This window comes from Bubalus bubalis, chromosome 13 (genome assembly GCF_019923935.1).
Source record: "Bubalus bubalis isolate 160015118507 breed Murrah chromosome 13, NDDB_SH_1, whole genome shotgun sequence".
Taxonomy (NCBI): domain Eukaryota; kingdom Metazoa; phylum Chordata; class Mammalia; order Artiodactyla; family Bovidae; genus Bubalus; species Bubalus bubalis.
The window spans coordinates 16,437,148-16,461,109 of NC_059169.1; the positions used below are offsets into that span (position 1 = coordinate 16,437,148).

The following is a 23,962-nucleotide window of genomic DNA, read 5'->3' on the forward strand; positions in this document are numbered from 1 at the left end:
CTGTTCCCTGGACAGGAAGTGTGGCCTCAGATTCGCTTAGTTCTCTGTGTTTAAAGCTGGATTCTTTCCACCAAAGATGTTTTATTGTTGATTTCTGATCTCTGCATTTTTGTTCCTGTTCTTCTTTTACTTAGTGTCTAAGCCTCTCTCTAGCTGCCCTCATCCTTTCAAATGTGTGATTCCCACCATGCCTGTTGTCTCCTTTTTAAAACTAACTGTCCCTAAATAGTTAGGGGTAAATAATTTTTATCATGAAGACAAGGGCCTGGCACACAGTAGGTGCTCAAGTATTTCTGTTTAAAATGAAGATTAAATTGTCTCTGTGAAAATGAATGATTTACTATGACCTCATAAGCCCAAGACATCTATTTTTCTCTAAATGATGAAGGGGGACCCATGGTCTTGGCACTGAATGACTCCCATAGGATGTGAAAGATTTTAACTGCAAAGCGCTAAAACTTTTCAGTGACTTTTGCATCCAGTAAAATGTGTCTCTGAGGTTATCTTATTCACAGAGCAGCTTTAGGTTTTCTATTACCACCACTGGGAAGTCAGTCTTTTTGGCTGCAGTTCTGATGTGGATACTTTCCTGCATAACCTATTCTGGGTCTGCACTTCATGGCTCTAATGGCCATTTAATTTCAGCTTTTCATCAGAGTGGGTCCTGGAGAAAAATCCAGCCATCACTTCAGGTGCTTTTTTTCTTTGAAAGTGGGAATTTCTGTTCTAATGTACACACATTGAGTGTTGATGTCTTGGTTACACACTTATGCTGAAATTGTATCTGATTCTGTGTAGACAAGATATATAACATATACATTGCTCTCCATGGCCCTTGGTCTTTTTAATCAATAGAAATTGATATATTCCAGATGAGAAATTTAAGCAAGGTGTTTTGAGGCTTATGCTGCATCACAAAGTATGAAACCAATACCATATTGTAAAGTAATTAACCTCCAATTAAAATAAATAAATTTATTTTAAAAAATAAATAAATAAAAAATAAAACAAAACAATATTTTGTATAATAAAAAAAAAAAAAACAACTGATGCCCTGTTGACTCTTTGAGAAGGGCAGGCTGGTTCCTTAAGTGTGGTGAGGGTAGGGGAGGTTTGATGGTTTGAGCCAGAGGGGTGACTTTTGTGGTCTGCCCACCGTCTTATAGGTGCCGTGTGCCAAGATCACACACAGTTCCCTGTGTTTGCTCCCAGCAGCTCAGAAATGGCAGTTGGCTTGTGGTGTTTTTGTATCTTACTGTTCATAATTGCCTTTCCATGCGTGCAGTTATGTGTAGTCCCTTACGATTTCTTTGTATTTTGTTGCTCAAGGAGATGTTTGTCCAGGTGCAAGCGCTCCCATAAAGGACCCTGGGTCCCAGCCTGCCTCATAACATTTTTCTTCTTGCTGTGTCAGCTTTAACTATGTAAGGCTGTAGCCATGCTACAGTGGTTGGACTGATTTGAACAACCATACAATCTGATTGTGCAAGACTCAGTCTTAGCTGGAGTTGGGACTGTATAAGTGCATAAATGACATAGTGTCTCCCTTCTATGTGACTTAATATTCCTCTGGGGATTCAGAGGTAGGGAGGGTAGTGCCAGCTGGGGAGGTGCTGAGATAGTTCCCAGTAAGGTTAGTATTTGAGATGGGCCAGAAGGAAGGATGGGGTCAGAACTCAGGGTGTCTGAGTAGAGGTCACCTGGGGAGTGTGGACTTAGGTGCTGGCTGATTGCTGGGAGGTGTTAATTGTGGTGGACATTCTTGGAGGTGGTATAGAGAGATTAGGAAGGAGTGGTGTGTTTGGGGTCAGTTTGGTGGTGTTGAGGAGAACTCAGGAAGGAATCAGAAAAAGAAAAGTATCAGTATTTGAAATGATTAATTAGTGAGTGAGTTTCTGAAATTATGTTTCGAGAGGAAAGAATAATTGGGAAAGAGATGAGCTCTGGGAGAAAAGATGAGAGCTGCTACGTGGCTGATGATGGGAGAGTTGGTGTGGAGAGAGGACTCAGGCTGCAGTGGTTGAGAGCCTTCAGAGAAGTTCTCAGACCACTGTCTGTTCATCTTGCCTCCTGCTGGACACGGGTTTGGTGTGGACAGAAGTAGCTATGCCCAGTGTTAGATTCTCTGTGAGCCTGGAAGAGAGGAGGAGGGAATGAGGGGATCAAGTCTCCTGCCAGCTAGTGTTTGAGAGAAATGTAAGGATCCTGTCTTTCTTTTCCTGCACAAGCATTTTCACTCATGTGCATCGAGTCGGTGATGCCATCCAGCCATCTCATCTTCTGTCGTCCCCTTCTTTTCCTGCCCCCAATCCCTGCCAGCATCAGGGTCTTTTCCAATGAGGAGTTGACTTAGATGTATATATACCATAATAATAGAATATTACATACTATATACTATTTACTATTTCTCAAGTGAAACACTAAAGACGCTCAGTCGTGTCCGACTCTTTGCGACCCCATGGACTGTAGCCTACCAAGCTCCTCCGTCCATGGGATTCTCCAAGCAAGAACACTGGAGTGGGTTGCCATTTCCTTCTCCAGGAGATCTTCCCCACTCAGGGGTCGAACCTGGGTTTCCCACATTGGAGGCAGTCGCTTTAATCTCTGAGTCACCAGGGAAGCCCAAGACCTGATAAAATACAGCTATAAAATGATAGGTAGGCTGTATAAAATTTTTATTGCAAATTTCAGAGAAGCAGTTGTTTTGTTTGTGCTTTCTTCTTTCGGTATAAACAATCTATGTTTTGCCTTTTTCTGTAGAAATTTCTGTTACTTGATGAGACATCACAGTGCTACCCTCAGCTGCCATCAGATGGTAGAACAATCGTGGATGTGCAGGCATTTACAGCTTCTTGGGAAAAGGTAAGAAACCTTCCATTCCAAAATTGTGACTGCTAAAAGACAACTGTGACATAGATTTACTGGAGAATTTTGAGATTTTACACGTACTGTAAAATGTGACTTTCTCATTTACTGATACAATGTTATAAAAATTCTTGGAATCAGTAATAAGGTTTACAATGAGTGGAGATTAAGTATAAAATCAGCCTGAGGCATTTGACATGTTGCTCTTTTTCTCATTTTCAAGCAAGCTTTCAATGTATTAGCATGTGTTGAGCTTAAAGTATGTAAATTCTTTTAATTTTTAGTTTATTTTTCATTATGTTTTATTACAGAGTATTAAATATAATTCCCTGTGCTATACAATAGGATCACCTTAAACAAAAGATATAGAACATAAATACATCTTTTCTTGAAAAGTGAAAGTTGCTCAGTCATGTCTGACTCTTTGTGACCCAGTGGACTATACAGTTCATGATTATCTCTAGGGCAGAGTACTGGAGTGGGTAGCCTTTCCCTTCTCCAGGAGATCTTCCCAACCCATGGATCGAACCTAGGTCTCCCACATTGCAGGCAGATTCTTTACCAGCTGAGCCAGAAAAGCCAGATCTAATATTCTGGGCTGAGTGTGAAGTGTTAGTCACTCCAGCTGTGTCTGAGTCTTTGTGACCCCATGGACTATAGCCCACAAGGTGCCTCTGTCCATGGGAATGGATATCCACTCCAGTATTTCTATTCTTATTGTTCAGTAGCTCAATAGTGTCCAGCTCTTTGCAACTTCAAGAACTGCAGCATGCCAGACTTCCCTGTCCTTCACCATTCTCCCAGAGCTTGTTCAAACTCATGTCCATCTAGTCAGTGATGCCATCCAACCATCTCATCCTTTGTCATCCCATTCTCCTCCTACTTTCAATCTTTCCCAGCATCAAGGTCTTTTCCAGTGAGTCAGCTCTTTGCATCAGGTGGCCAAAGTATTGGAGCTTCAGCTTCTGCATCAGTCCTTCCAATGAATGCTCAAGATTGATTTCCTTTAGGATTGACTGGGTTGATCTTCTTGCAGTCCAAGGGACTCTCAAGAGTCTTCTGCAACACCACAGTTCAAAAGCATCAATTCTTCTGCACTCAGCGTTCTTTATGGTCCAATTCTCACATCCATACATGACTACTGGAAAAACCATAACTTTGACTATACGGACTTTTGTTGGCAAAGTAATGTCTCTGCTTTTTAATACACAGTTTAGGTTTGTCATAGCTTTTCTTCCAAGGAGCAAGCATTTTTAATTTCATGGCTGCAGTCACTGTCTGAAGTGATTTTGGAGCACAAGAAAATAAAATCTGCCACTGTTTCCGCTTCCTCCTTTTCTATTTGCCATGAGGCGATGAAACCAGATGCCATGATCTTAGATTTTAGAATGTTGAGTTTTAAGCCAGCTTTTTCACTCTCCTCTCTCACTTCTATCAAGAGGCTCTTTAGTTCCTCTTCACTTTCTGTCATTAGATTGGTATCACCTGCATGTTTGAGATTGTTGATATTCTGTCAGAATTCTAGATTCCATTTTGTGTTTCATCTGGCCTGGCATTCTGCATCATGTAGTCTGCATAAAAGTTAAATTATCAGGGTGACAATACATAGCTCTGACATACTCCTTTCCCAGTTTGGAACCAGTTTGTTGTTCCATGTCTCGTTCTAACTGTTTCCTCTTGACCTGCATACAGGTTTCTCAGGTGACAGGTAACATGATCTGGTATTCCCATCTCCTTAAAAATTTTCCAGTTTGTTGTGATCCACACAGGTAAAGGCTTTAGCGTAGTCAATGAAGCAGAAGTAGATGTTTCTCTGGAGTACTCTTGCTTTTTCTGTGATCCAACAAATGTCAGCAATTTGATCTCTGGTTCCTCTGTCTTTTCTAAACCCGGGTTACACATCTAGAAGTCCTCTGTTCATGTACTGCTGAAGCCTAGGTTGAAGGATTTTGAACATTACTTTGCTAGCAGGTGAAATGAGCGCAACTGTGTGGTAGTTGGAATGTTCTTCTGTTCGTATGGGAATCTAGTCAAAGAAGGAACCTTCCTAAAGTTAGCTAAAGCTGCCTCAAATCCCCAAAGAGATAAGATTTAATGAAGAGACCTCCAGGACACAGTATCTTAAAACAGGAAAGATAAAAATGCGGGTTATATTTTGCATTTCAGTTATGTTGACTATTATCTTTTCCCCTTTGTAAAATAATTTGTGTTACTTTATTAAAATGGGCACATTTTTATAAACTTTGTAGGCATCAGAGACCCCAACCCTACAAGGCCTTTCCTTTACTGTCAGACCTGGTGAACTGTTAGCTGTGGTTGGACCTGTGGGCGCAGGAAAGGTAAGTTGTGATGCCTTTTGTCAGCTTGATGCAACTCCACAGCCCCTGTTCAATCCTCAGAGTGGAGCCCAGAGCCGAGTGTGACTCAGTTTGAATTGAGTGTGTCTAGAACAGTGGTTCTCTAGGTGTGTTCCATGGAATACGCATTTTACAAGAAGGTTTCGTGGCAAATAAATCAGGATAAATGCACATTGTCTTTTTCTTCTTGGTGCTTCACATGGCCTAGTTGCAAAATGCTTGTGGGGAATTTGGATGTCTCAGTGAAGGAAACTGTTTATGTGACAGCTGTTCAGCATGGACAGAGACAATGAGGACTCCTTTTCATCTTGTGGCCCCTCCAGGAAGTCTGGAGGTCATAAAGCTCTTCCCAGAAACTTTGAGTATTTCCTCCTGTGACTTGATGTGATCTGGCTGGTGCACGTGGAGTGAATGTGCAGCCACGTGCTGGAGATAAAGATACAGACGTGAGCAAGACCCCAACTCTCTGCCTTTCAGAGGCAACCAGGTTCTGGGGCAAGACAGGCATGCAGACATATTATTTCAGCCCAGTGTCGTGAGCACTGTGATGGTGTGGATACATACCACGTCTGTGTGATGTTGAAGATCTGAAGGAAATGTGCACATGCACAACAAACAACAACAACAAACAGCAAAACAAACAACAAAATACAGAAATCTAAATGTGGGATGTGGGGTTCCCTGCTGGCTCAGTGGTATAAGAGTCCACCTGCCAATGCAGGAGACACAGGTTTGATCCCTGGTCTGGGAAGATCCCACATGTGGAGCAACTAAGCCCGTGCACCACAGCTGTTGGGTCTGTGCTCTGGAGCCTGGGAGCTGCAACTGTTGAGCCCATGGGCTGCAGCTGCTGAAGCCTGCCCACTAGAGCCTGTGCTCCTTAACCAGAAAACCCGTGCACTGCAATGAAGGCCCAATGAAAACAAAAATAAATAAAATTAGAATTGTGGTACAGCAGAAACCAATACAACATTGTAAAAAATAAATGAAAAATAAATAAAAGAACTCAAGATAAATAAAATTATTTTTTAAAATGTGGGAGTGTGTACATGAAAGGGTGCTGATCTCCTCTATGATAGACTTTTGCTCTGCAGACACAGCCCACTTCAGAGTTCTTTCAGTTAACCATCTTTTGATATATTCTTCACACATAGCTTTTTAAGAACAAGTGTTTGTCAAGTAAAAGATAGCCAGATGCAGGAGCAACTAAATTAAACATCAGATATAGAAAATACACATCCTGCTGGGCTGCTCTGCTAGAGAAAGATGTTAACATTCTTAATTACTCTTTCCTGAGTAGAACTTAATTTGAAGGATATTTGGGCAGAGTAGATTGTTTATACAGTTGTTATACTATATTCTCTGGCGGTCAGATGGTAAAGTCTGCCTGCAGTGTGGGAGACCCAGGTTCAACTCCTGGGTTGGAAAGATTCCCTGGAGAAGGAAATGGCAGCCCACTCCAGTATTGTAACCTGGAAAATCCCATGGACAGAGTAGTCTGGTGGGCTACAGTCCATGGGATCACAAAGAGTTGGACATGACTAAGCGACTTCACTATACTATTAATATATTCCTTATCAGTCATTGTTTTCCTTGACCATTTGTGTTATTTTCTTTTTTTGAATCAACTGCAAGGGCTGTACTTTATCCTGTTGAAGGAAAAGGTTCTATCCTGTATCAAGCACCAGGGTGGGGTCGGCTGTGCTGCGGGGCGTGTTCCGCCCTGAGTGCTGCCTGTTCACATGTGTGTGTTGCTGTCTGTTTCAGTCCTCACTGTTATGTGCTCTGCTGGGGGAGCTACCCCCGAGCCAAGGGAAGGTCAGCATCCACGGGAGGATCGCATATGTCTCTCAGCAGCCCTGGTTGTTTCCAGGAACTGTGAAGAGTAACATTTTATTTGGGAAGAAATATGAAAAAGAACGATATGAACAAGTAATAGAGGCTTGCGCTTTAAAAAAGGTGAGTAATGACGTTTGAGTTGTGTTTACTTGAATTTCAAATAATGATAGTGTTGATTTTAAACTAAAAGTTTTGTCAAAAGTTCTGAAAAACACCAATACAGTATACTAACACATATATATGGAATTTAGAAAGATGGTAACAATAACCCTGTGTACAAGACAGCAAAAGAGACACTGATGTATAGAACAGTCTTATGGACTCTGTGGGAGAGGGAGAGGGTGGGAAGATTGGGGAGAATGGCATTGAAACATGTAAAATATCATGTATGAAATGAGTCGCCAGTCCAGGTTCGATGCACGATACTGGATGCTTGGGGCTGGTGCACTGGGACGACCCAGAGGGATGGAATGGGGAGGGAGGAGGGAGGAGGGTTCAGGATGGGGAACACATGTATACCTGTGGCGGATTAATTTTGATATTTGGCAAATCTAATACAGTTATGTAAAGTTTAAAAATAAAATAAAAAAAAAATAAATAAAAGTAAAAAAGTGGGAAGATTTTTGAATGTTGCTTAATTTTTGAAGTTGGTCTTCTGGGTTTTTATGCGGGCATATTTACATATGCTGTCCTTTTAATGCTTACGGGATAATGACACTTACAGAATACCTTTGCCGGGGGGAGGGGGCGGGGGCGGGGATTGTTTCATTCTGTGAAGTTCATTAGCTTTTAACTTTTTTAATGGAAAGCTATAAAAATTTACAAAAACAGAGAGCACAGTGTAATGAACGCTTCATGTACCACCCCCAGCTTCAGCCAGAATCAGCTGGTGGCCAGTCTTGCTGCATCTCTACCCCTGCCCTCTGCCAGCCCCACCCCCACCCAGAGTATTGTGGAGCAGATCCTAGACCTCAGATTAGTTCATCTGTAAACACTTCATTAGTTTTCTCTAAAAGATAGTAAAGCCTTTGGGGTAAAAATATCACTATATTTCACCTGAAAAAATATATTTCACCTGAATGTCATCAATCTGCTAGTGTGTGTTTGTGTGTTTTTGATCATCTCACTGAGAAATCTCCTTCACCACTGTTTGAACCTGCATAAGGTCTGCCCCAGTATTTAGCTGATGCTTCCTTGTTCCCTTTCAGTCTGTGAGTGTCTCTCTCCACTTCATTTTTGACTTGTAATTTATCATTTAAGTAAACTGGAATGCTTAAACATTTCTTTTTAATACTGCATCATTTCACTGAGGGAGATTATTTTCAGAAATGGCATTGCGTTTCACAGAAATGGTGAGATGAAAGGTTTAACTGTAAGTTGGGATTTAAATAAGATTAGTGAATAAATGATGAGAACTAAACTGATAGGAGAATACAATTTGGCAAAAAGAAAGGGAAAAAAGTAAATAACGTTAAATACTGTGTTACTCTCTTGGGTTATAAAAGTCAGTGAATAATAGTGTTTAAGGGCTCCCCACCTCCCCCACCCCTAGGTTCTGTTCAGTGCAGTCTGGAATCCCACTATTTTCTTGTACTGTGAGGAAAAGACAGGGACAGATCTTCAAAGGTGTGGTGTTGAAGACTCTAAACCTGCTTTGTGAGGAAATGCTAATTCTCCTCAAAAAATGACTTGAACATCATAGGTTATATCAGGTGAGCGTGTGCGTGCTAGTCACTTCAGTTGTGTCCGACTCTGCGGCCCTATGGACTGTAGCCTGGCAGGCTTATCCACCCATGGGATTCTCCAGGCAAGAATACTGGGTTGGGTTGCCATGCCCTCCTGCTGGGGATCTTCCTGACCTAGGGGTCAAACCCTCGTCTCTTATGTCTCCAGCATTGCCAGGTGGATTCTTTACCACTAGTGTCAGCTAGGAAGCCCTGTATCAAGTAAGTAGCGTTTTACAATGATATGAACAGACAGAATGGCTTGTTTAATGGGCTTGTTTCTTTATTCTGTGTTCTTGTTCATGGGTGATTGTATGTTTGCAGAAATGATGTCAAATTAGCAGGAATGAGCTAGATTTTTATTAAATGGTGTAGATTCCATGTAAGAAAAGAAGAGATAGCAAATGTAGAACAGTGAGAACAGTAGCTCCCATTTATTAAGAGTCCATGTGCAAAGGCTTTTTCTGTCTTTCACACGTGCACACGCACACAGATAATTTAGATTTATGAGTTATTCATTCTTTATGAGTGTCTTTGATATTCCCTTCCTCACTTTATAGTTAGTATAACTGAGGCCTGGAGCAATGGGACACCTCATCTCTACATTTGCAGCTCAAGTTCAGATCCCAGGGAACTGATGCTTTGCCACAGCCTCGTGGGGTGACTGGACCAGTAACACAGGCAGTGTTCTGGGGCTTTACCCTCCCTGGGGCAAGTGTGCAGCACAGACTCTGGTGGGAAGGGGACCTGCAGGACTGGGCTGCACAATGATTCTTCTGTATGTGATGTGACGTTTCTATAAACATGGACTGCTCTCCTGTTCTTGTGCATAGTTGGGACATGGAGTTTGGGCCTCTCATGCCCATCCCATCCTTGGCAGGAAGGGAGGCCCAGAGTGGAGAAGTAGTGGAGAGGAGAGTTCTGGCCCCAGCTTCATCACTTGCCTGCTGTCACTCTGGACATGTCCTGTTACCTGCCTGGACCTCTGACATTTCTGCAGCAAAGTGAGAACATTGGGTCAGAGGGTTTCCAGGAGGTTTTGTTGCTGCTCTGAAATGTCATGTATGACTCCAGTTAATAAGAGGTCAGCAAGGTCTTTATGATACCTGAGAACTACCTAGTAAGTTAAGAGAGCCTCTGCTTGTCTCCTTTTGGATTCCAGGTATCAGAGGATGGTCATAAGGCAATCACAGGAAATAGTAGCATCCTGGAGTTTAGTCTGGCCTGTAGACACAGAGACAGCATGTGTGGTAGAAAAGGCTTGGCCAGGCTTCCCTCATAGCTCAGTTGGTAAAGAATCCACCTGCAATGCAGGAGACCCCAGTTCAATTCCTAGGTCGGGAAGATCTGCTGGAGAAGGGATAGGCTACCCTTTCCATTATTCTTGGGCTTCCTTGTGGCTCAGCCGGTAAAGAATCCACCTGCAATGTGGGAGATCCAGGTTCGAGCCCTGGTTTGAGAAGATGCCCTGGAGAAGGGAAAGGCTACCCACTGCAGTATTCTGGCCTGGAGATTTCCATGGACTATAGTCCATGGGGTCGAAAAGAGTCAGACAAGACTGAGCGACTTTCACTTTGGAGAGAACCAGTCCTGGGTAGTAACTCCAGATATTTGTCTCAGTTTCTGTTCTTATTAAATGGGGGAGGGTTGGGGTTACTGTAAAGACTAGAGAAAATGCCTGTGAAATGTAAACAAACCAGAGTTTCAGTTAATGGTTGCTATCGGTATCATTCTAACCTTTTCCTCTCCATCCATTTATCCATCCATATAAATATAACAAAGATTTCTCCTTATCCCTACATCCCCCACATCCTGGAGGAAAAGCCATAAAAATGCAACATTTATTTTTTAAAAAATATTTATTTAAATTGGAGGATAATTATAATATTGTGATGATTTTTGCCATAGATCAACATGAATCGGCCATGGGTATACATGTGTCCCCCTAGCCTGAACCCCCCTCCCACCTCCCTACCCACCCTATCCCACTGGATTGCCCCAGTTTACTGGCTTTGGGTGCCCTGCCTCATGCATGAAACTTGCACTGGTCATCTGTTTTACTTATGGCACTGTACATGTTTCAATGCTATTCTCTCAAATTATCCCACCATCACCTTCTCGCCTGAGTCCAAAAGTCTGTTCTTTACATCTGTGTCTCCTTTGCTGCCTGCATGTAGGATCTTCATCACTCTTTTTCTAAAAGCAACATTTTTGTATAACATATGTTAGTAGCAACTAGCTGTATTATACTAGAACTTGTTGAAGTAACTATTTAAGTTCATTGAGCTGAAAATTTTTCTGTAACAAAACAGGGAGACGTGAAGTAATCAGACTGCGATGTTGATTCAGGCTAATGACATCAACTCCAAGGTCTAGGAGTCAGAAGATTCAGGAATTGAGTTCCAATCATTCTATTGACCAGATGTTTGGTTTTGGTTTTTTTGATCCTTACAAGCCTGTTTATTCATCTGTAAAATGGAGATAGTAAAACTATCAACCTCATGAGGTTTTTTTGAGGATGAAATGTGGTCATCATTTTAAAGCATCTGATTGTTAGCGACCTAACAGGTACTCTGTAAATGAGTTTTAAAATAAATTAACTCTTAATTATAAGCTCAGCCAGATTCTGGAAAATTATATCTATAAAATGTGACATGTAAGAAAGAAGTATTTAACTTCTTATGGAAGAGTATTTAGCTTCCATTATTCAAGTTGATATTTCTATAGGTGCTCTACACATAGTACATTATGTAAATCAACAATAACGATATCCTGTTACCTAGTATAGTATGTAACATTTGTTACATGTTATCTTTAAGGCATTTGAAAATGTTTAATGAACATGTATTTAAAGGTACCAAATTGATAAATTCTAGTTTAATATTTTTCCACATAGATCACTTACTTGGACATTTCTTTTCAGACTGCTTTGACAATCATCAGATAATAAGTTTATTGATAGTTATATGCCTAGGTATAGAGGCCTTCAAGTCTTGAGTTACTTTATTGAGTTGTCTTCATTTCACATATACCTTCAGTCACCATCTGGGCGGCATGATGTGAAAGAAAAAAAGGCTCTGAACTGACATGAGCTGGTTCAGATTCCAGCTCTTCTGTTTAACAGCTGACCAGTGACGTGGTCCTCACTCATTCTCAGTTTCCTTATCTGTGAAATGGGGCCAGTACTTACTGTGCATCTTGCTGTGAGGATTAGAGATAATGAGCATCAGGGTCCAGCACAGAGCTTCATGCACAGATCTTACCCTGCAGGAGCTGAGAGAAGCCATGTTCACGTGTACAAATAATGGAGCAGAATAAGATGGTCCTTCATGAGAGATGAGAGATGAGAGCCTTGGGAACCCAGCAGGAAGAGAGATGAGTGCAGGATGGTTTCATGGGAGAGTGTGTTTTGGGTGAGGCTAGAAAATGGTCAGGATATTGACAGGTCGTGAGAGAAAGAGCAATTCCAAATGGAAGAAAAGCTGTGAAGGAAGCAAGGCCTCCTGCTGTTTGACTCTGGAACCCAGCCCTCCTCTGCCAGGGCCTCACATCTGGCCCTCATTAACCATTTCAGCAGTCTGCTTCGTGGTGCTTCTACTGTAAGTCTCCACCATCGCTGAAGGGCCCTTGATGTGCTTCTGGATGGATGGTACCAAACCAGCATTGCCTTTTCCTAGTTTGCCTCTAGTTTGTGTGTCTGCTGTTCAGTGAGAATTGGTTGAATTTTGGGGCTTCCCTGGTCACTCAGTACAGAATCTGTCTGCAATACAGGAAGACCTGGGCTCACTCCTTGGATTGGAAAGATCCCCTGGAGAAGAAAATGGCAACCCACTCCAGTATTCTTGCCTTGGAGAATTCCATGGACAGAGGAGCCTAATAGGCTATAGTCCATGGGATCACAGAATTGGAAAACGACTGAGTAACTAACACTTACTTACTTAACTTTGTGGTAACAAATAGGAATAAGAACACTTTCCTGTCAGTGGAAGGAACTGTAATATATGCTCAACTCAGGCTTTTCCCCTTTAATCTAATCAGAACAAGTTGGTTGATAAATCAACTCTACTTGGTTTTACTTCAAATCCTCCAAAATGTTTTTCCCCTTGGTGGCTTGTTCATATATAATTTTCAGAGTCAACAACACAGTCAAAGTATTACTACCAGACTCAGAGATAATTTCTTAGGTCCTGGAAAGAGAGACCATGAATGCTTTTTCTAGAATGTGGTTAAGATTGCTGTATTAAAATGTGGTGCTATTTTAAGAAGAAAACCATTTGAACAACATAAAATCAAAGCATAAAAACTAAGCGGAACCGTTTGCAAGGACTCTCAACAGTGAAAGAGAGGCCAAGTGATTCTATGTGTGGGCATGAGACTGAGAACATAACATAGCTCATTTTTTTCAATGAAAACCCAAAGCAAGAGATGGTATTAATTTCTGAGCTCAAGAAAGAAAGAATGTGAGGTGATTATAAATTATCACAGCAGAGCACTTGCTGCCTTTCATCAGATGCACCTCCATTAAGATTTGAGTGAGTGGGGAACCTGTGTGTGTCTGTGTCTTTGTGGTTGTCAGGGAGGGTTATGATGGAGTCTCTTTCTTCCATGGTGGTCATGTGCTTTGTATGTTTTGATTCACACTGTAAACAGGGTCCCACTGTTAGCTTGGTGAGAAAGTAGGAATCAGTCACCAACACCAAGTTATAATCAACTCATGTCCATTTTTCATTTGTGGAGGTGTTCACACAATTCTTTAGATTCTCACAGCATCCTTGAGTTCAGTGACTGGTTTCTGCAGCACATTCTATAGAAGAGGAAAATGAGACTTAGGGAGGTCAAAGGACTTGTTTGTCATGGTGGCACCAGGGTGCTACTTGCTTTTCCCCCAAATTTGCTGCAGTAGAGACAAAGAAGTGAGGACTTCACCTGCACAAAGGTACTGCTGTGCATCCTAGGTTGAGGCATGGGGGGTTTAGTAGATAAAAACTCCAACGAAACCCTGTCTGTGACAGAATGTGCCAATTGATAATTGCAGGCAACCAAAGACTTCTAATGAAATACTATGTAACTTAACTCTAAGACAGAGAACGAGGGATCAAATTCCCAACATGTGTTGAATCATAGAAAAAGCACAAGAATTTCAGAAAAGCATCTACTTCTGCTTCATTGATATGATAAAGCCTTTCACTGTATGGATCACAAAAAAGGGTGGAAAATTCCTAAAAGAGATGGGAATACCAGACCACCTTACCTGCCCCCTGTGAAACCTGTATGGAGGTCAAGAAGCAACAATTGGAACTGGACATGGAACAGCGGATTGATTCCAAATTGGGAAAGGAGTACAAGGCTGTATATTGTCACCCTGCTCACTTAACTTACATGCAGATTACACCATGTGAAATGCCAGGCTGGATGAAGAACAAGATGGAATAAAGATTGCTGGGAGAAATATCAATAATCTCAGATATGCAGATGACACCACCCATATAGCAGAAAGCGAAGGGAAACTAAAGAGCCTCTTGATGAATGTGAAAGAGTAGAGTGAAAAAATTGGCTTAAAACTCAACATTCAAAAAACTAAGATCATGGCATCCAGTTCCATCACTTCATGGCAATAGATGGGGAAACAACGGAAACAGTGATAGACTTTATTTTCTTGGGCTCCAAAATCACTGCAGATGGTGACTGCAGTCATGAAATTAAAAACATTTGCTCCTTGGGAGAAAAGCTATGACAAACCTAGACAGCATATTAAAAAGAAGAGGCATTAATTTGCCAACAAAATTCTGTCTAGTCACGGCTATGGTTTTTCCAGTAGTCATGTATGGATGTGAGAGTTGTATCATAAAGAACGCTGAGTGCAGAAGAATAGATGTATTTGAACTGTGGTGTTGGAGAAGACTCTTGAGAGTCCCTTGGACTTCAAAGAGATCAAACATGTCAATTGTAAAGGAAATCAACCCCAAATATTCATTGGAAGGACTGAAGCTCCAATACTTTGACCATGTGATGGGAAGAACCGACTCATTAAAAAAGACCCTGATGCTGAAAAAGATTCAAGGCAGGAGGAGAGGGGATGACAGAGGATGAGATGGTTGGATGGCATCCCTGACTCAGTAGACATGAGTTTGAACAAGCTCCACGAGATGGTAAAGGACAAGGAAGGCTGGAGTGCTGCGTTCCATGGGATCACAAAGAGTCAGACACAACTGAGTGACTGAACAACTTCTTAAGCCTGATTTCTATCGTGTCATTTTGGGAATGTACTTTTCATCTATTCTTTTTTTTCCATGGTACCCTGGGGAAAATAGGCTGATTTGTCTTTGTCTATTTACTTCTTAAATAATATTCAAATATAACTTTTGATTGATTCCCAGATCCTCAAGTTACAGCTTTATTTCCTTCTTAGCTTTGAGTTTTCCTGCTTTCTCAGACAAGTATATACTTAGTCCAGCTGATCTGCTGGGTGTCCCTCGAGCACACTGTTTCTTTCCTTTCGGTTTTCCTGCCCAGCCTGCTCTTTCTGCTCCCATTTCTTGTACAGACCTTGTCTGTCACTCACTTTAAGTATCACTGTGAAGACTTGGGTCAGGTGTTATCCCTTCTCTGAAAGTGGGAAGCTGAGGCAGAGATCAGCAAAATGTCTTTTTAAGAGACACTCATTCCTTGATAAAAAGAAGTCCTGTGCCTTTGCCAGCCTCACACCTGTGTCTAGCACAGACCTTCACACTTGAATGCCAGCTGCAGTGTGACACCACCGAGAGGTCATCTCAGCTTGTTCACAAGTGAAGTCCCCTAAACCTGTACCCACCATCTTCTCCAGCTCAGTAAATGGAGACCCTGTTCTTCCCCTTCCTTACGCCCCAATACCACAGTCTCCTCTTCTCTTACAACCCACACCTATCCTGTCAGCAGATCTTTTGGACCCCGCCTTCAACATGTGCTTGGAGTGTGACCCCATCTCTCCATTACCACTGCTCTCACTCTGGTCCTGACCACTGTCATCTCTCACCTTGATTATTCCAGTAACATCCTCACTTGTATCTACCCTCACCCTTCCCCACTTACTGTCTTTTTCTGTAAAGCACAAGAGCAATTCCTTAAAACCTCAAATAGGTCCAACCTCTCCCTCCTCTTCCTACTGGAGTGACCCCAGGCTCCTCTTGCTCTGTCTCTGCCCTCACAGCCCTCATTCTTACTCTGCTCTGCTCTCCTGCCTCCTTGTCCTGAACGCCTTGGGCATCTCCTCAGTGTCCCCTGCACTGGCCCATCCCTCTGTGTGAAGCAGCCTCTCCAGGTCTGCCTGATCCCTGCCCCTTCCCCCAGATTTGCTCACTGGGCTCTGAGCAGAGCCCTCACAACCCACTGTGGACTCACTTCCCTTCTTCACTCTCTGTCCCCCTGAGCCGGCTTCCTTTTCCTTCCTGTCCTCAGTACTTGTGCTCAGGTTATTTTCCATATCGTCCATCTTCCATCATGGAAAGAAACTCTAGGAGGTTTGTTTCTTCACAACTGAGTTCACTGTGCCCAGAGCAATGCCTGTCTTACAGTAGGTCCTAAGTAAATACTGTTAAAATAGTCAAATGCGTACATGCTTTCCCAAACTACAGAATGAAAACAAATAAACACTGAGATTTTTTTTTTCTTTTAATTTTCAAGGTTACAGTTTAGTTACTCTGACTTATTCCCACTGCTGTTGCTTCCCAGCTCACTTGGTGGTAAAGAATCCACCTGCCGGTGCAGGAGACGCAGGAGACACTGATTCGATCCCTGGGTCAGGAAGATCTCCTGGAGGAGGAAACAGCAAACCACTCCAGTGTTGTTGCCTGGAGAATCCCATGGACAGAGGAGCCTGACAAGTCCTAGTCCACGGGGTTACAAAGAGTTGAATATGACTTAGCAGCTGAGCATATATGCATGTTAATCAAATACTTGTATGAGGAACTAATGCTAAAAGTGTAAGATGGTAGTAGAACACAATTTATATCTTTTTATTTTTCCCCTTTCCTATCTGTATAGGATTTACAGCTTTTGAAGGAAGGAGATCTAACTGAGATAGGAGACAGAGGAACCCCGCTGAGTGAAGGACAGAAAGCCCGGGTCAGCCTCGCCAGGTAAACGGGGTTTCAGTTGCCATCTGCCCCTCCTCCTTCGAGGCTCCTATTGGGCGTGAGCACGCAGACCCTGCTCACTGGTGGGCCGGTGTGAAACAGGGTCTTGGCCCTTTCCCTGGGTTTGTAGAAGAAACATGAAGTTGTTGGACACCATCATGATTCAGAGATGAGACCCAGGGAGTGTGAAGTGTCGTCTCCTGACGTCTCTCTATGTTTTCTAGAGCCATGTATCAGGATGCAGACATCTACCTCCTAGATGATCCACTCAGCGCAGTGGATGCAGGAGTCAGCAGGCACTTGTTTGAACAGTGAGTTTGCTCCTGTTTTCTATTGTTTCTTCTTTCCAAGTGCCCTTCAGAGATGATGGAAGAGAGCTCAGAAAGGTCTTTATGCTCCAGGAGACTCAGCTCCCTCTGCCCTGGTGTCCCTCCCTCCCCTCCCTTCCCTCCACAGAAGATCCATCGTAGAGAAATCTTGCCTCATGAAGAGGTCAGGACAGGAAAATACAGCAGGTGCTTCCAGTGTGTGGGGGGCAGTGGGATCCGTGCTTTAGAGAATCAGGGATAGATGGCAGCTTCCCTCCTGCTACTTGCAGTTGATTGCCAGACACTCCAGGTGGATCCAGATGCCAGGAATAAGAAAGATGATAGGGGGTTTTAAAATCAGAGAGAGAGAGACTCTATGACCTGGTACTTGGCTGCTAGTTTTTTTCCTCCATCATTTGCTTAAGGCATGTTAGAAGCAAAGTTTTCAGTACTGACATAAGGCTTCCATAGAAAGACCCTGTTGTTTTATGCTTGTTATTCTATCACTTTGGAAATAAAGTCTTTATTAAGTCTAGACTTAATAAAGTCTAGAATTTGAAAATCATGTATTCCACATCTGAGTATGATTTCAATCATTTCATGTTATTTCATGGATGCTTATTAGAATTAATACTTAGACCTACAATGTAGTGTCACCTATAATCTGGCCTAAATCTTGACTCTCATTCCTGTTTCTAAAATGTTGAACTTGTCAGTGGCTCCTGGTTGGCTATACAATGACTAAAGTAGAACAACTCTGATTCTTTTCTGTGTATAATGTGCCCTAATACACACTGACTGAGGCCTCTTTTGGAGTCTAGACTGGCCTTTTTGAAAGCCTTGTGAACTTGTTTTTCTTCTAAAACAGCCTTCACATCTCCCCCATGGTCAGGTCACTTGCTGTTGTTCACTTTGTTAAAGCCAGTGAGCCTTCCAGCTGCACTTATAAACACCCTGCTGTGTGCACTAAGATCAAATGCCCTTACGGATGTTATTTCATAAACCTCTTAGTTTACAAGAAGGATGGTGAGCCAGGAAATGGGAAGGACACACACTGGGCAGAATAAGGGAGACTGGGACACCCAGCTCTCATTCCTGCTTCTGAGGAACCTGTCTCTATGTGGAGCTTGTTAAGACAGATGCCTGGAAAAAGCTCAGCCTAGTCAGGGTTTAGAGGGTTTTGATACAGGATAGTAAGTGCGGAATGTAAAGTGGAAGTGTCAGCTGGAGGCTTTCACTGAAGTTGGAAAGCTCCCTGTGCCTGGAGCTGGACAGGAAATGCCATGGGGGCCTGAAGGTGGGGTAGGTGTGTGGAGGCTGAGAAGAGGACCCAGTCCTTTGCTGAAGGAAGAGGATAAGAAGCTCAGATGTGGAGGGAGGAGGAAGCAGAGCTGTGAGGGGAATAGCAGGCGCATCCTCGCCTGGAGGAGGCAGGGTGTGCAGCAGAGAGGAGCTGTTTGAGAATTCTCTCTGTCAGGTCCTGTGTTTCTAGGACTGTGTCTGTCCAGGCTGCTCTCATAGGACACCAGAGCTGGGTGGCTTAGAAATAACAGAAGTTTATCTCTTAAGGTTCTGGAGGCTGGAAAAGTCCTAGTCAGGGTGCTGAAAAGATTCAGTCTGGTGAGGGTCTGATTCCTGCAGCCTCATGTGGTGGCAGAGGTGAGAGCCATGTGGGTCCCTTTTATAAGGACACTAATCCCTTGCATGGAGGCTCCACCCTCATGATCTGGTCCCTCCTGATGGTCCCACCTCCTAATACCAACACAGTGGGGATTAGGTCTCAATGTATGACTTTTGAGGAGGAAAACATTCAGTCTATAGCAAGTTGTCACAGATGGGGGTGCTCAAAGAATAGAAATTAAATTTCTCACTCTTCTTGAGGCTACAGGTTCAAGGTGTGGGTGGTCTGGTTTCTCCTGAGACCTCTCTCCTTGGCTTCTGATCACATCCCCTCACTGTGTCCTCGCACGGTCGGGGTTTTCTCTAGTTGCAGTGAACAGGGGCTACTCTCTAGTGGTGGTGCGTGGACTTCTCATGGTGATGGCTTCTCTCGTTGCAGAGCACAGCTCTATGGTATGTGGGCAAGTAGTTGAGGTTCCTGGGCTCCAGAGCACAGGCTCAGTAGTTATGGTGCATGGGCTGAGGTGTTTTGTGCATGTGGGATCTTTCTGGACCAGGGAAGAATCCCGTGTCTCCTGCCCTGGCAGGTGGATTCTTTGCCACTGAACCACCAGCGAAGCCCCTTTTGTATATTTTTGCTTATATGTTTATTGCCTTAGAAGACTGACCAAAGAAAACATAGGTATAATTTATGTCAGAAAATGTTTTGCCTGTGATCTCTACTGGGAGTTTTATGGTGTCATGTCTTATGGTTAAGTGTTTAAGCCATTTTGAGTTTATTTTTGTGCATTGTGAGGGAGTGTGTTCTAACTTTATTGATTTCATGCTTGTGTCTCTGTCCTTGTATCTTAGTCTCTTCATCTAAGCACACCAGTCAGATTAGATTAGGTCCAGTATAATTAAGGGTAATGATTATCTCTTTAAAGTTCATGACACCAAATTCTAAGGTATTGATGACTCAGGTGACCACATGTGAATCTGAGGGGACTTGATTGATTTACAGCAGGTCCAGAATAGCAAAGCAGAGACTTCAGCAGGGTCAGCAAGTTTGAGAGGGAGGCCTGTGAGGAGCTCTGGGTTCTGGACACTAGGAGCTGGCTAGGAGCTGGGATTCCACGTCCACTAAGCAGGCTTTGTTAGACTTTGGTGGAACCTGACCTTGTATAAAACATGCTTGGTGTTGGGGTGATAAAAGAGTTGTGGAGATGGATGGTGGTGATGGTTGCACAGCAATGTGAATGTACTTAATGCCACTGAGCTGTATGCTTAAAATAGCAAAAATGGTAAATTTCATGTTAGGTATATTGTAACACACATACAAACCTGAATAGTAGCACAGAATCCTTGAGAACAAGAGGGAACAGGGCAGATCACACATGGCATGGTCTCCAGCTGTCTGATCTGACCCCCCCCCCCCACCTTTCCCAGCCTCTCCTGTTCATGACTTGATGGATTTTCCCTTAGAGAAGTGCCTGTGTCTTGTCATGAGTTCAGTGACAGGAGCTTGTGCTGTGACAGGGATTCCCACCCCCGCCCTCCTGGCATCCTGAGTAGCTCAGCCTCCTTGTTCCCAGCGCCCCACCCTGAGCTCACAAATGTGTGTCACCCCGTCTTGTGTGCATCTGCACAAGTTCTCCATAAAGGCAGGAACAGATTCTGCTGGTCATTGCATCTGTGTCACAGGGAGGGGAGAGGAAGGTATTTAGGTGCCAAGTACAGGGTGCTGATTGCAGAAGTTCTCTTGAGTTCTTTTTCAAACACTGGAGATATTTATAAAATCCTCTCAAATATTTTGAGTATACTGCTTTGGATATATACTTAATAGAAGCAAGCTTAAAACTGTTCTTTGTAATCAGAACCACATTCTCTAGGGAAAGTTAAAGCAGAGCGCATGAAATAAATTTAGGAAACCGCTCAGCAGCATCTGGAGAGTGTTCTCAAGTCAGAGAATCAGATGGAACAATATGCTGTGAGGTATGGTGGTCGGGTAGAAACTTAGTCAAAAGAAGGGTTTTGTATTACAAATGAATGACTCACACTTTTGCTTGCCGTTAACAGTTTCCTTCAGTCATGAATTTATATTCAAGGTCATTGAGGTTCATGACTTTTACATTTTTATGCTGTGAACACAGTGGATTCTATCAGCTACAGAAGGTGAGGGCCTTATGTGAATTCATGCAGTCTCACCTGTGTCCAGCCATGGATCCCATCCTGGTTCAGCCCCACATCACTAGACCCCTGCCTCCTGCATCATCAGACCTTGGGGTCTGTCCTGATCAGACTCCCACACTGCTGTCTACACAGCTCACCCTCCTGTCTACACAGCTCACCCACCTGCTCCAGCCCTTCACGGACACACCTCCTCCCACCTCACCTCCACCCACCACCACATTCACAAAGCAGCCCCAGGTCCTCAAACAAACAGGCTTCCTTGCTGTCTGCTCCCATCAGCCTTTCCAGTTCATCTGCACACCCACTCGGTGTCCAGCTGAGCTGGCTCTGTGGGGGTCCTTTCTCACTCCTGTCTGTCTGTACACACTGGTCCCTCTGTCCCAGAGCCAGGGAGCAGTGCCCCAGGACACAGAAGGAAGGTGGAGGATGGGACCTGCCATTCCCTCCTGCTCCTCCAGGGAGCGCAGTGCCCTCTGTCTTCCCCCAGCCCTCAGTGGGTGCACTTGACCATTTATGAGTCCCCATGCCACCCATTGTAGCTCAGTTGGGAAAGAATCTGCCTGCAGTGCATGAGACCCAGGTTCGACTCCTGGGTCAGGAAGATCCCCTGGAGAAGAAAATGGCAACCCGCTCCAGTATTCTTGCCTGGAAAATCTCATGGACAGAGGAGCCTGGAGGGCTATAGTCCATGGGGTTGCAAGAGTCAGACAGACACGACTTAACCGCTAAACCACCACCACCACCTGCCACCCATAAACTATGAATGCAGGAAGGCACCTCAGCCCTGTGTGTTCTGTCCCAGGAACCCTGTACCTGCTCTGCCTTCTTCCAGGATGTTTCCCCACTTAGTCTCAGGGCTCCCATGTCTCCACATCTAAGACAGCAGCTGCTCTTCTTTTTCCTTCAGAGCAAGGGTCACAGCCCAATAGTGGATTTTCTCTGCTTGCTCACTGTGTCCTCTACACGGTGCAGAGTATTGTCTTCTGTCTTGACCTGTGGGTGGATCCTCAGCACTTAGGACAGTGCCTGGCTCCTCAGCAAACCTCTGCTGATTGAATGAATGGAGGTGGGGCCTCTGTCTTTCTTGTATCGCCTCCACCACAAGATGCGTCCCCTCTTAATAGAGTCCTTATATAGGATTATATGTGGGATTATAGGATTAACACAGCCTTTATATAGGAATAACTGTTATACAACTGGTTGCTGACTCAGTCATTTCTATGGCATGACTTGGAAATCTTTAAAAACTTGGAAAATAGTGTATTTTTCTAGTGATATGGATAAAAGCATCATTTACGAAAAATTCAAAGGCATTAACTGATCTCTTCATTGTAATTATTTGTATTACCTCATCTGTGATGGGATGTTAGGAAGAAAACATCTTAAAACTTTTGGGTTGGTTCATCTTGGACACAACACCCTGTCAGATTTGATTAACATCCACTTTTAGGGATTACTGGCAGGCAATTATGAATCAAGGAGAAAAAAATCTGTTTTAGTACTAAATTTGAAAAGCTGTTAGTCAAGAAACTTAGGTATGAATGCTGAGCTAACACATGTCAAAATGTAAAAATGAATCCTTTTGGACTTAGCGAACTTATGGTATATGTGTTTACATTCCAGGGTCTTGTTTTTGATCACAGACTCAGTGTCCAGAGTGTCTCCTTAAGAGTTTTCTGGCCCGAGTCCAAAGCACATTTTGAGTTTATTTTGTGTATGGTGTTAGAAAGTGTTCTAGTTTCATTCTTTTACAAATGGTTGACCAGAGTTCCCAGCACCACTTGTTAAAGAGATTGTCTTTAATCCATTGTATATTCTTGCCTCCTTTGTCAAAGATAAGGTGTCCATATGTGCATGGATTTATCTCTGGGCTTTCTATTTTGTTCCATTGATCGATATTTCTGTCTTTGTGCCAGTACCATACTGTCTTGATAACTGTGGCTTTGTAGTAGAGCCTGAAGTCAGGTAGGTTGATTCCTCCAGTTCCCTTCTTCTTTCTCAAGATCGCTTTGGCTATTCGAGGTTTTTTTGTATTTCCATACAAATTGTGAAATTATTTGTTCTAGCTCTGTGAAGAATACTGTTGGTAGCTTGATAGGGATTGCAATGAATCTATAGATTGCTTTGGGTAGTATACTCATTTTCACTATATTGATTCTTCCAACCCATGAACATGGTATGTTTCTCCATCTGTTAGTGTCCTCTTTGATTTCTTTCACCAGTGTTTTATAGTTTTATATATATAGGTCTTTAGTTTCTTTAGGTAGATATATTCCTAAGTATTTTATTCTTTCCGTTGCAATGGTGAATGGAATTGTTTCCTTAATTTCTCTTTCTGTTTTCTCATTATTAGTGTATAGGAATGCAAGTGATTTCTGTGTGTTGATTTTATATCCTGCAACTTTACTATAGTCATTGATTAGTTCTAGTAATTTTCTGGTGGAGTCTTTAGGGTTTTCTATGTAGAGGATCATGTCATCTGCAAATAGTGAGAGTTTTACTTCTTCTTTTCCAATTTGGATTCCTTTTATTTCTTTTTCTGCTCTGATTGCTGTGGCCAAAACTTCCAAAACAATGTTGAATAGTAATGGTGAAAGTGGGCACCCTTGTCTTGTTCCTGACTTTAGAGGAAATGCTTTCAATTTTTCACCATTGAGGATAATGTTTGCTGTGGGTTTGTCATATATAGCTTTTATTATGTTGAGGTATGTTCCTTCTATTCCTGCTTTCTGGAGAGTTTTTATCATAAATAGATGTTGAATTTTGTCAAAGGCTTTCTCTGCATCTATTGAGATAATCATATGGTTTTTATTTTTCAATTTGTTAATGTGGTTTATTACATTGATTGATTTGCAGATATTGAAGAATCCTTGCATCCCTGGGATAAAGCCCACTTGGTCATGGTGTATGATCTTTTTAATGTGTTCTTGGATTCTGATTGCTAGAATTTTGTTAAAGATTTTTGC

General features: G+C 42.8%; 1 protein-coding gene across 2 annotated transcripts in view; it reads left to right on the forward strand.

The window, feature by feature from the left end:
• The window catches only part of LOC102392665 (ATP-binding cassette sub-family C member 4), a 428,577-nt gene that overhangs the window by 278,600 nt on the left and 126,015 nt on the right, over nt 1-23,962 (forward strand). Inside the window, exons 9-13 of one of the 2 annotated variants that reach the window (XM_045162434.1) lie at nt 2,761-2,862; nt 5,115-5,204; nt 6,990-7,181; nt 16,805-16,899; nt 17,121-17,207. The exons of the other annotated variant lie outside the window; for it this stretch is intronic. Coding sequence (XP_045018369.1) covers nt 2,761-2,862; nt 5,115-5,204; nt 6,990-7,181; nt 16,805-16,899; nt 17,121-17,207 — 566 coding nt within the window. The remainder of the gene's footprint in view (nt 1-2,760; nt 2,863-5,114; nt 5,205-6,989; nt 7,182-16,804; nt 16,900-17,120; nt 17,208-23,962) is intronic. 2 annotated transcript variants of the gene reach the window in all.